The sequence below is a fragment of the Cyanistes caeruleus genome, chromosome 5 (assembly GCF_971803275.1).
Source record: "Cyanistes caeruleus chromosome 5, bCyaCae1.hap1.1, whole genome shotgun sequence".
In the NCBI taxonomy this organism is placed as follows: Eukaryota; Metazoa; Chordata; class Aves; order Passeriformes; family Paridae; genus Cyanistes; species Cyanistes caeruleus.
The window spans coordinates 60,773,624-60,786,939 of NC_141705.1; the positions used below are offsets into that span (position 1 = coordinate 60,773,624).

The 13,316-nt window shown below is 40.4% G+C and overlaps 1 protein-coding gene and 1 long non-coding RNA gene across 17 annotated transcripts in view; one reads left to right on the top strand and one right to left on the bottom strand.

The window, feature by feature from the left end:
* The window catches only part of GAB1 (GRB2 associated binding protein 1), a 105,984-nt gene that overhangs the window by 26,238 nt on the left and 66,430 nt on the right, over positions 1–13,316 (bottom strand). For 14 of the 16 annotated variants that reach the window (XM_086889749.1, XM_086889746.1, XM_086889748.1 and 11 more), the window contains one exon: positions 2,359–2,572. In XM_086889749.1, coding sequence (XP_086745875.1) covers positions 2,359–2,572 — 214 coding nt within the window. Of the gene's footprint in view, positions 1–2,358; positions 2,573–6,099; positions 6,521–13,316 lie in introns of those variants that run through there. The other 2 variants (XM_086889757.1, XM_023926370.2) reach the window with 1 other exon arrangement.
* LOC111928891 (uncharacterized) lies at positions 9,140–11,074 on the top strand. The gene is made up of 2 exons (XR_002864359.2): positions 9,140–9,227; positions 10,898–11,074. It is a non-coding gene; the product is annotated as an uncharacterized LOC111928891 (long non-coding RNA).

Genomic DNA, 13,316 nt, shown 5'->3' on the forward strand with positions numbered 1-13,316 from the left:
TTCCACAGGAAAACATCTATATGCTCTATATTCTCTCCCAAATCCAGCAGCTTACCTACTTAATCAGACATAAAATACAGGCAGTCCTTTCAAGTGGAACTGAAAGTCCATCACAACTGTTATTCTGAATTTTCATTATCACAGCCTTTTTAATGAAAGGACACACTTATTTAGTTAAAGAAAATAAACTAGGACCATATAGCCAAGTGGTCAAAATGTCAATGTCTTCAAATATTTCTATAAAGCCACCATTTATTTAAACAATCTCTACACTCCCAAAGATTTTGTTCCATTCTTTCAGTTCATATTATCAGTGGCATTTTATCTCCACTGGACCTTTTGCCTTCCCCAGTATCTTCTCCCCTGTGTCACCAGTGACTTCCTTCGAAATTTTGCAGGCTAATCATGGACTCTATACTTTGTCACATTTTGTAACCCCTTCTATCTTCTCCTGAGCCTCTACTTAACCCACACATCACATAACTGTGGAAGTCAGGTTAGAAAGTCAATTACACATCCCAATCTTTATAATTCCTAAAAACACCTTTACATTGTGGTGGTCAAACTCTGCTCTGAGTCTGTCCCTCACAGAAACAAATGGGCACTCAGACACATTTCTGATGGGCCAGAGTGCTGAAATCCAAGCCAATTCCTCTGCCAAGCTGCTCTGGAAGTGATATTGAACTTAAAAGCTTTTGGCAGGAACACTGACATTCCTCTTTGGCACTAAACATCCACTTCAGCTTCTGAACACCACTAAACACTGAAACCTTCAATACTGGGTTTCCCCTTCTCCTGCAGGAGGTTCTGGGGCCTTCCATGCTGCCTGTAACCTGCAAACACTGTATACTCTGGGGGAACTGTAGGCTCACTCCCTTGTTTTACAGGGAAGGCTGCAAAAGGTGGATATTTTTCTACCACATAATCATCAGTAAATAGAGGAGGAAACTCTTTAGGCACAACAGAACAAGATAAAAACAACAAATAAGAACAAGGCAATGCAGAGCACACAGCACAGGTAAAACTGGCAGAGCATCAAGGTATTGATGTGGAAGGCACTGCCACTGAAAGGTATGGCCCTAAGGAAGTATATGAAATAGTCATGAAAATACTTTCAAAGGAAGCTTTCTTCAGCCATCTATGTATTTGTAATCACAAAAATAATATGATGTTTTGTTAATTTTTCTGGAAATTTTCAGCAGATTTTATTTGAAATTACTGCAGAAAAGAAGCTTGGCAGAGGGATTTATAAGGTTCTCCAACAGAATGCTCAAGGTCAGAAGGTAACTCTGGACTTTATCTGCTCAGCTTTTCCAGTATCTCTACACAAACTCTTCAAAACCAGCTGAGGCTCCTCAGGAGCTTATCCATTCGTAGTTCTTTTAAATAGCTTTTTTTTTTTTTTGAAGAGGACAGAGACTCCAGTATGTCCCTGGGCAGCCTGCTCTAGGAATGGCCACCATGATCCATTCTGGCAAACCACAGTAATATTTCCCAGGTAGCTACTACGAATATCATATCCTCTTATGCAAGAGGTGCTGTGCATGTATTTAAGTTAGCAGTACCAGTTGTAGAAATAAATAGAGATTTAATTTGGTAGAAATTCTAAATTTTTCCTCAAATTTTCTGTTGCACACTTCTCTAGAGAACTGTGTAGATACTTTATTCAGTAAAAAATAAAGCTTATTTGAGTTTCCTTTAAAATATCTGTTATTTGGAAAAAGCTGAAATTCAGGATATGGAAACTGAATTATTTCAGTCTCTGCATTCTTAGTTATCATAAAATAATTGCTGTTTTTTTCTTCTTTGAGAGTCTGAACCATGCTAGTAAGACTAAACAAATGGCACTTGAAGATCACTGTACTCACTGATGTGGTAACCTGGCAAGTGACAATAAAATCAGCATGTTTTCTAAACCTCTTCCACAAAAGTTTTAACTGGCAAAATTGGGGCACCAAATGTAAGGAAGGAGAAAGGCTAAATTCCTCCAGGTTTTTCTAGTACTAAACTGGACTAAACACTCCAGATTGTGGCTAAAGAATGTGTACTTGGTGTCATGTACCACTCCAAGCTCCAATAAAACACTTGGATTGCCGCATTACTGTGATACTTCATGTTAGCAATTGCTGTCCACACTTTTGGGGAATGCAATATGGGTCTAGCACTGATCAAACAACTTATTATTGCAGCAAAAGGTTTAATGTATGTAAAGAAAAGAAGGAAAAGCTACAGACAGCTTCCCTGTGTAGATATGTGCATCTAAATGATCAATGTCTTGGCAATAAAAAAATGCATTCAGCATAAACATTCTTGGCCTGTAACACAAATACGTGTTATTAAGAAACAAAAGTCACTTACCTCATAGGTTCAGGTTTTTTACTTTGACAGTTTATTAGCAGTAAGTAGTCTTGAGGATCTTCTTGACCAGAGGAAGACTCCAGAGGGGGGATGTTAATAAGCCGATAAGGAGAAGGAAGGGAAGATTCTGCTTGCATGGAAGGTGGTGAAGTGTTGATGGGCAAGGGTAACTCAGCAGATGGCTGCAAAGAACTAACTGGTGGCTTCACAGCATCTGCAAACACAGAAGCAAAGAATTCTTTATATAGAAGACATGAAGAAATAGTTCTTCCAAAATAAGAAAATTATTAACAGAGGATGCAAAAAATCTTGGGCTTTAGTTCAAATTTGTGAAATTGGACATAAGAACATCTGGATGTTAATGTTTGTCTCAGGGTATTTACATTTATATATCAATCTTAATATTTTCAAACTGCAAAGAATTTCTTAAATAAGTCTTGGAAACAGGGGTTCTGCCTTATTTAAAGACTTATTTAACCTCTTTTCTGGCCACAGAAAAAAATAAGATGCTGACTGCTGAAGTAATACAGCTAAAAACACAAATCTGTTTTAATCAAGAGCAGGCAAAAGCCCCTAAGTTATTACTTGAGCATGGCAACCTGAGCCAGCACTTGCAAGTATTCATTCCTTTTAGACCAAGGTCACTTCAGTGTTTGAGATTAGTCACCAGGCAAGACCTGGCCACTTTCAATACCTGAAAATCAACAGGAAAACTGCTGGGGTTGATCAGACCATAAATATCAACCTAAAACCATGGGAAGTTTGGCCAACATTAAGTTAGTGTGAGCAGTACCCTGACAGCGTTGCCCCCTGGGAAAGTGGCATGTAAATAGTTTTAACTTTATAATATTGTGGTTCTAGAAAGTTCCCCAGCTCTTCCCTCTGATTGGTTGTTGTCTGTCACATTGGTTTTCATATTCCTAAGCATTGTTTTTTATTGGACCCTTACCCTCAGACTCCACCTCCAACCTACCCCTTATATATTTTGTACCTATCTTGGCTCTGGCCTTTGGAGCTCACCCTGCACTTGCTGTTCAGATTACCTCATTTGTTGTTTTACAACAAATTAATATTACAACCTATTAAAGTATTTTTGTTCTGGGTTACTGCATCGTGCCTGTCCTTTTATTTTATCATCACTATTACTCTCTACTGATGTGGTCCCAAGGTGGGAGACAACCAGACCTCAGCCAGGCTCCTACAGCTGGTGCTTGAACAGGGACCCCTGCTATTCACAGGGCGTGTCAGCAAGAGTCCTGAAGCCAACTAGACCATTCCCTTCTCCCATGGATTTTGGATTTTTGTGCCAGGCCTGGCAGATTTGGCCAAAGAATTTGGTGGCTTAGACATCAAGAGGAAGGGTGGCCTGAAGCAACAGGGTAGGCACCCCAAGGCAGCCACGCAGAATGTGGTAAGGAATCCTGCAACAAGAGCAGGTAGGAGAAGGGAGACATCTGCCCCATCACCCTACCCTAACTGGGGAGGCACATCCTACCCCATCCAAGCTGCACTTGTTGTGTGATGGGTTCCCAGATGTCACACGTAGAAAAGGATGCTTACCACCAGTTTAAGTTGAAATTTGCATCCCAGGGAAAGAAATTCAAAAAGAAGGAGCTTAAAAATATTATCCAGTGGGCATTAAAAAATTTCCCTAATGATACTGCCCATAAGATATTTAAATTCAAATTTTGGGACTCAGAGGGAGTGAAACTCTATGATTCAGCCACAAAAATGGATCATTCTGCTCCACAATTTCTGTTATTTTCAACAGTTCTTGAGATCTTAAAAGCAGAGGAAAAATATTGTGAACTCAGCTCAAGCAATTCAAACCACCCTGGCATTGCCTCCCCATCCTCTGACCTTGGGACTGGGACACGAGAGCAAAGCCTGCCAAGTGCATGCTTGAGCCTGTGCTACATGCAACTCCTGTCCTTTCACGCCCCTATCCTTCCAGACCCTTGGACAACCCTCCTCCAATCCCTCCTCAAGGGAGCTGAAGATGGCAGAGCTCCCATCTTAGAGCCTCCTCCCTCAACCTTGCACCTCTGCATTCTCCTCAACCTTCCTTCACTACCTTCTCTCCTAACACCAGAAATGTAACTGATCACTCTCTTGGGACAGCAACTAACACTTGCCATCCAACTGCCAATCACCCTCGGGACACCTCCCTCGGCCCTGCCCCTTCTGTTCTGGAGCATACCCGTTCCACCTCGAGCCACATTTCCCTTTTGGAAAAACCAGAACTGTCCCTGTAGGCCACATCCCTCTGATGCAACCAGAACCCTGCCCACCTGGGTTCCAGAAGGGCCCTCCTCTAACATGGCAGCAATAAGGCAGATGACACCAAGGCCTACCCAAAGACCTACCACACAAAAACCAGTCTAATAAAAAGGTTTTTGTTGTGTCGGATGGTTTGTCCTCCTCCTCCTCCTTTTCATCTGAAGAGGACATCAGCCTACTGGAGCCCAATAAAGACCCATGGGAGAAAATCCTGAGGACTCTGGTAAAGGAGGGGAATTGGGACTTGGCTTCAAAACTTAATGCCTGTCCATTATGCAAGGTGGATGCCAATCTGCGTCGGAAACCATTGGCTTATGGGGAAATTAAGGAGCTATGCAAAGCCTCACAGGAGTATGGGAATCACTATTCTTCACCAGTCTGGTATTAGCTACCTCCTCAGCTCATGTACTGACCCCGCAGGATATGCGTTACATTATCACAATGCTATTGTCCCCAGCTGATTCCCTATGGGAATTAGGTTGGAAGAGGCTACTAAATCAACTGTTGAGAGACTATGCGGGGGACCAAGCAAGGGCGGCACTAACTTTAGATCACCTAGCTGGAGAAGGGGCCCATACAGATCCAGGCCAGCAGGCAGAAAACCTTCCTAGGCCCATTCTTAATGACAATAAAGACGCAGCTAGGAAAGTGTTGCTACAAGTCCTTGATAGTAGTAAACCCAACTTGGACTTTGCCAATATCCAACAAGGGCCTAACAAGCCCTATATGAAATTTCTTGACAGACTGAAACTGGCTTTAGACAAACAAATTGTATTAGACCATGCAACAGAGGAATTGTTAAAGAGCCTGGTGGTTACTAATGCTAATTCAGAATGCAAAAAAGTGCTACGTGCACTCCCGATAGAGCTGGAGCCATCCATCGCCCAAATGATTGAGGCTTGCAACCCTTTAACAACCCCTGAACATACTGCAGTGCTGTAAGCAGAGGTCCTTGCTGAAGCCTTAACCACCTTTCAAGGAATTTCAAGGAAATTTCAAGGAAAAAAAACAGCAGGACAAAAGGCAGAAATGTTTTAAATGTGGAAAGGATGGACACTTTTCAAAAAACTGTCCCCAGCAGAGACACAAGACATACCTGTGGATATAATGGGCACTTTCATGGGCCTAACAGATTTTATTCAGAGTGGGAAAGGTGCTGTCAACTGTCATGCAACTGGCAACACAGCAGGAGACAGTGGTGCAAGAACACAGGAAACACTGTTGCCCATGTGAGAGAACACCAGAGACCGGCAGGCGCACAATTACAATACATCCTTTCCGACCTCCCTACCCCAATGCCTCCAGGTACCTGACTGGAGTTGCCAACTGCTCAAACAGTGATCCTCACCGACCTCATGGCCCATACCATCTCCACAGGTCAATTAGGCCCTGAACAATGGTCACACGAGTTTTTAATTTTGGGACTGAATAGGTCTAGTGCAAAACTATTTTTTTTTTTACCTTTGGTTTTGTCTGTATCTTCATCCCAAGACTTGGCTGTCCTCGCCATGTGCCCCAATTCCCCATGCTTTATCCCAAAGGGACTAGTTATTGCTCAGGCTTTTCTTTTACCAGAGCCAGACTATTTCACTCCAGACAAGTCACTCGTTATGAGAACAAGAAAGATCAGTAGAGGCTGACCACAGCTCACTTGTCCTCTGAAGTATAACAGCAAAACCATCAGCCTTACTGTCCTGATTGACACTGCAGCTGATGTCACAGTAATTTCAAAATCTTATTGGCCTTCGGAGTGGACCCTAGTATCTTCTCTTGACACTCTTCAGGGATTGGTGGCAATAGCAGTCTACACCTCATCAGTTTTGAAGGACCTGAAGGTTGCATTGCCTCCACAAAACCATCCACAGTGAAGGTTCCAATAGTCCTATGGGGGAAAGACATTTTGTCTCAGTAGGGAGTCAAGCTGAAAGCAAATTTTTAACTCGGGCTGCTGATGAGGGCTATACCTTAAAACTTCCCTGAAAATTACATAAGCCCATTTGGGTAGATCAGTGGCCCTTACCTTCTGAAAAACTGGTCATGCTAGAACTGTTGGTAAAATAACAATTGGACAAGGGCCATATTGTCCCAACTACCATCCCTTGGAATGCCCCAATTTTTGTTATCAAGAAATGGCATAGTGACAGATGGCATCTCCTACAAGACCTTAAAAAATTATGCTGTTACAGAACAAATGAACACCTTGCAACCTGGCCTTCCATCCCCTGCTATAATCCCAAGGGACTGGAAGTCAATTATTATTGATTTAAGACTTTTTTCAACATTCCTTTACATCTGGATGATGCCTCATGATTTGCCTTCTCAATACTATCTATCAATAGACAAGTTCCTCTACAAATTGGATGGTACTACCCCAGGGTATGCAGAACTCACCCACAATCTGCGAGTGGTATGTTGCCAAAATTCTCACCCCTGCACATTTTCAGTACCCTCAAGCCATCATCTATCACTACATGGATGATATTCTTGTGGCAGCAAAAGATGATTTATCTCTAAAGGCCACTTCAGAAACAGTCCTCTCAGCAGTGCAGGATGCTGGATTCCTTGCTGCTGAGGAAAAGATACAGCAAATTTCCCTATGGAAGTATCTTGGATACCAAATATCAGAATATCTCATTCAACCCACAAACACTAAACAACATGCTCTTGGGAACAATTAACTGGATTTAACCTTTATTAGGAATCACAAATGAAGATTTGGCCCCATTGTCCAATTTGCTAAAAGGAGATAAAACATTAAATTCACCCAGAAGTTTAACTAAAGAAGCCCAAGATGCTCTTGACAAAATGTCCCAAGCCATTCAATTGCATCAGGCTCATCGAATTAACCCTGAATTACCTTTTTTATTTGCTATTTTGGGAGAAAAACCTCAGTTTTATGGTTTAATTTTTCAGTGAGACTCAAAAATAGTTGACCCCTTGCTAATCTTAGAATGGATCTTTTTATCATGTCAATTGGGTAAAACAATAACTACTCCACCAGAGATAATAGCCCAGTTGATCATAAAAGCTAGATTGTGGATACTTTCCCTTTCACGAAGAGACTTTTCAGTTCTATTTCTACCCATAACTTCCACTTACTTAGACTGGTTAATACCACAATGATTGTTTACAGTATGTATTAGCAAATTTTACAGGTCAGATTTCAGTTCATTACCCCAAGCAAAAGTTGTTCTTCTTTCAATTTAATTTTAAAATCTCTGAGAAGTCATGTCCCCCTTGATGCTATTACTGTCTTTACAGATGGCTCTGGAAAAACACAGAAGTCTGCTATTACTTGCCAAGATCCTAACACAAAAGAATGGGAATCAGATATTGAAATAGTAGAAGGTTCGCCACAAATCATAGAGCTGGCTGCAGTTGTCCATGCTTTTTCTAAATTTACAATTCCTTTTAATTTGGTTACATATTCTTTTTACGTTGCAGGCATCATACAAAGAGCAGAAGGTTCTCCTAAAAACAGTACCTAATGAAAAGTTGTATGCTCTACTTAAGAGATTTATTTTTATTCTTTCAGACAGCAACCTTATTTTGTAGCACACATTCGGTCCCACACTTCGTTACTAGGTTTTGTAGCAGAAGGCAACAACCATACAGACCTTCTAACCATGACAATACAAGCCACACTACCCAATTTTTTTTTTAACAAGACCATTTGGGTCATTCATTTTTTCACCACAATGCCCCTGTGCTTATGTAAATGCTTAATATTAATAAAGAACAAGCAAAGATGATCATCAGCTCCTGCCCACATTGCCAGAAATGTTCACTACCCTCCACTGGAGGCAGAGTAAATCCCTGAGGTTTAAACAGCTTAGAGCTATGGCAATCAGATGTAACACATTATCAATCTTCTGGACAGTTTAAATATTTACATGTGTCTATTGATATGTTCTCTGGAACTATCTTTGCTTTTGCTCATAATGGGGAGAAGGCCAGGGATGTAATAAAACATTTCTTGTAGGCATTTTCATCTTTAGGTGCACCCCAAGAAATTGATAGACAACAGACCAGCATACATATCACACAAAGTACAACAATTTTTTAACCTTTGGGGCATAACAGGGGTATTCCTCATTCCTCCAGGACAAATCAATTATTGAAAGGGCCCACAGGTCTCTTAAAGACCTTTTAGAAAAACAAAAAGGGGGAGTAGAGGTCTTATCAACTGTAGAAAGACTTTGTAAAGCTGTCTTTAATTTTTTGAACAACTCACTGAATTCACCCATGGAGACCAGTCCACCAATTTTTAGACATTTTTTGAACACAACTCAAGCAAAATTAAAAGAAAGACCACCTGTTTTAATAAGGGATCCTGAATCTAAACAAATTTCAGGGCCCTTTCCACTCATCACCTGAAGAAGGGGGTTTGCTTGTGTTTCTACAGATAAAGGACCCAGGTGAATCCCCATGAAGAGCATCAAACAGCATCTACAGCAACTCCAGCCTAGAGAAGGCAGTCACACCAAGAGAAAACAAAGACTCACCATGATCTACTTAAAGGAAACCAGAAATGACCTTTCAAAATTCTCTGCTCATCCTTTGTAGTTTTCTTAGTCTTCTCCTTCAAGGTATATATTGGATCGTTCCACAACTAACACAAAATGTTTGTGTAATGTTGGCAAATATAACAAAAAAAGAAACAATGTGCCTCTCTGTAGCCAGCCCTGATAACCCTTTTTCCACTTGCCTAGTTGGGCGAGCCTCAGATGTGTGGCCAATACCAGAGGATGCCAAATGTAACCTGCAAAGAAATAGTCCTCAGAACACCAAGATCTACACCTTTGTCCCCGAAACTCCTGTGTCCACCACTAGAATCACAAGAATTGGAACTGCTTAGTTCAGTAAAAATGGACTATTGTGTGAAATTCTATTATATGAAAGAAATAAATTAACAAAGAAAAGAGACCTATAAATCTAATAGGTGAAAAAATAGTCAGGTGGAATGTTTTCCCACACAATCAATTATATAAAAATCAAAGTTTATGATGTAATTACACACACCCTACCCATACTTTCCTGGTCCAGTAGTCACCCTATCCAATTACCACCTGGCATATTTTTAATCTGCGGGGATAGAGCCTGGGCAGCAATTCTATTGCACATCAAAGGGGGGCCGTGCAGCTTAGGAATGCTTACAATGCTAACCAACATCACCATGGTACATAAGAAACAATTAGCAAGGATAAAGAGATTTGTTCTTCAATTCTAGCAGGATTGTAATGATAAAATTACCTATTGGACAAAGACAACAAATATCATGATGTCTGTGCTACTGCCATGGGTAGCTGCAGCCAAGGCATTAAAACAATTAGATGGCATTGGGTGCTGGCTAAGTAAACAAACTAATACAACTTCAGTCACCCTTAGTGAATTACTGATATAGACAGTGTAAGGCATGCAACCCTACAGAATAAGGCTGCTAGACTTCTTGTTGCTGGCACAGGGACACAATTGTGAGGAGTTTGAGGGCTTATGCTGCATGAATTTTTCCAACCATAGTGAATCCATCCACTACAGCATAAGCATGTTGAAGGAGAGGATAAGGAAAATACAAGTTGAGCAAGAAAGAAACTGGATCAGCAAATTGTTCAAGAAGTGGGATTTTTCAAATTATGCTTTGTCTGTTAAAAAAACAGGATTATTAGTTTTGTTAATGATAGTTATAATGTTAAATTTGCTGCCATGTTTACTTCAGTGCATGTTAGAAAATTTTAAGAATTCTGTGTACATATCTCATTTAAAGAAACAAAAAGGGGGAGATGTTGCTGGGGTTGACCATAAATATCAACCTAAAACCATGGAAGTCTGGTCTGTAGGCCAACATTAAGTCAGGGTGAGCAGTACCCTGACAGTCTTGCCCCCTGGGAAAGTGGCATGTAAATAGTTTTAACTTTATAATACTGTGGTTCTAGAAAGTTCCCCAGCTCTTCCCTCTGATTGGTTGTTGTCTGTCACATTGGTTTTCATATTCCTAAGCATTGTTTTTTATTGGACCCTTACCCTCAGACTCTGCCTCTGAACTACCCCTTATATATTTTGTACCTATCTTGGCTCTGGCCTTTGGAGCTCACCCTACACTTGCTGTTCAGATTATCTCATTTGTTGTTTTACCCTTATTAAAGTATTTCTATTTTGGGTTAGTGCATCACGCTTGTCCTTTTATTTTATGTATTATTTTATTTTAATTTATTTCATTTTATTTTATGTCACCATTACTCTCTACTGACGTGGTCCCAAGGTGGAAGCCAACAGGACCTCGGCCAGGATCCTACAGAAAATTGCTACTTTTGTAATAGGAGACCCCTCACAACTACAAAAATAATGCAAAGGTACAATAGGTAACATGTTCCTCTAGGCCCTCTGATTACATACCCTAATTTTTATTTTTGTGCAATAAATTCAGCAGTTGTGGTTGGGTTTGGTTTTGGTCTCCTTTTCTTGTTTTGTTTTGGCTTAGTTTGGATTTCTTTTGGGGTGGGGGGAGAGAAGGTGTTGCACTGTGGTTTGTTTTGTTTTTTTTAAGTAACCTTATAATTATCCTCTTTCTATCCATGTATATTCTAAAGTAACTTCTTTTTTCCTTCCAAATACATGTATCCAGACTTAAATTATCTGGGAGACTAGAAAATATTGACACCATCAAACATTAAGCCATCATTTGGCTTTTTCATTGTTTTAATGACACATTGACTAAGAACAACATCATTAAGCAAACTATTTCCAAATTATCATGGCTCCCTTGCAACTCTTTGTACTTTCCAATTTGCATATCCCAAGAATGGACGCTGATTATTAGCACTGTTTAAATGAACATACTATTATCCAATGCTCCTGCTCTTGTCAGGCTTACAGGCCAGCTATGCACTACAAAGTAGCTTCATTCAACTTCTGCTTCCCAGCACTACCCTGGGAAAAACCAGATGAGCAGCCCAGAACACAGCCCTCCTGCTTCCAGTCCTGTATACACCAGGTACAAGTGATTTAGACATGGAAATAGAAACAGCAGCACTTGCTTTGAACTCCCATGGCACCTAAACAGGCTCAGAAATTAAATCTCACCACACCCATGTGGGTGGAAGAAGTCTAGGTGCATAAAAACTCCTCAACTCAACCTCACTGAAAAGATAGGATAGCCTAAAAAAAGTTGTTATGAAGGGTTGTGGCTGACTTATTCATTAAAGAAGTTAGCAGAAGAAAAACCAGACTGTATTGAGGGATCACACACATAAAAATAAACTGATGTACCCAGATCAGATAAATAATAGTATAGAGATGTTTATAATTCATAAAATCTTTATACATTAAATTTCTTGAAACACATATTCCTGGAAATTCCTTACCACATCCTATAGCTTAGAAAAATGGGGAAAAAAGATAAAATTCATTACATTAATTGTTCCCTGAAAACTGTTACTTAAAATAGCCAATGTTTACTTAAATACCCTTGCCTTTCCTACACACTTCCTATTTATTTGTATTTTAGAGTCACTTCTTTTTTCCTTTCAAATACAACAGTACTTGGATGCAAAAGCTAACAAAAAAGTAGCTTATTTTCTACATGCTGAAATACAAAACATGAACAATTTTCTATCATTTAGGAAATTTGAGAGCTTGAAGGATCCTCTTTAAGGCACCTACTAATGTTTCTTGATTCCCCTAATGCAGGGATTCAACAGCAGGAACAGAAAAGTGCCTGAATGGACCTACCAGGAATGTACTTCTTGTTCCTGGAAAAGTGGCAGTAGGAGAAGGGACAAACAGCTCTCTGCTCTGTCCCCTGCAGAAATGAGGAATACAAGTAAATTTATGCACCAGTAAAAGTGGGGAAGAAAAGTTTCCTGCCTTATACATCATTCTTTGACCACACTTAGAGATGACATCCTCAAGATCTTCCCTGTGCAACAGCCCCCACCCCATTCCTGGGTCCTGGCTACGCACAACCTTCATGTCATTGAAACTACTTGGTGCCAAGTTCACACAAGGGGGAAAAGAGAAATCAAACAGGATATCCCTGGGGCTTCCAGGGAAGATGGGTGTGTCAGTGACTTCATGCAGTCAGGAGAGCCCAACAGCTACACAGTAAGATGCCTATGTGACCTGACACAATTAAAGACTACTGCACTAGCATTCCCAGGAAGACTAGCAAGACTCAAGGGTAACTTTCCAGGGAAAAATAAAATCAAGAATTTTGAAAGAGGACCAATGTATCCACAAAGTCTGATGTACTGCTCCAGTTTCTGGGGCACCCCAAGACAGAGGCTGCTTCTACAGCCTTAGCTGACCAGCCTCTGATACACTGTTCTCTGAAATTCTCCTGTTTCATTGAGTGCCTTTATATTTTTGACCTTTACTACCATACTGTGGCAGTGGGGTCCACACATGACATGACATGAAAACCCACTTCCTTTAAACCTGCTGCCTGATAGCTTCACTAGATATATTTCAGCTCCCATCTTCAAAGAAACTGTGAACAATTGCCTTCTACTCATAATACTTCATACTCATCCCATTCCCAACTTTACACAACTTCGTTGTAATTTTTACTGAGTTGGTGCTGCTTAATTTTTCCTGGTGCAGAAAGCATTTCATTGTACATCTGTTTTCCTTTTACCTTTAGCTTTCCTAGCTCTGCTACTTTTTCTTTCCTGAGAAGGAAA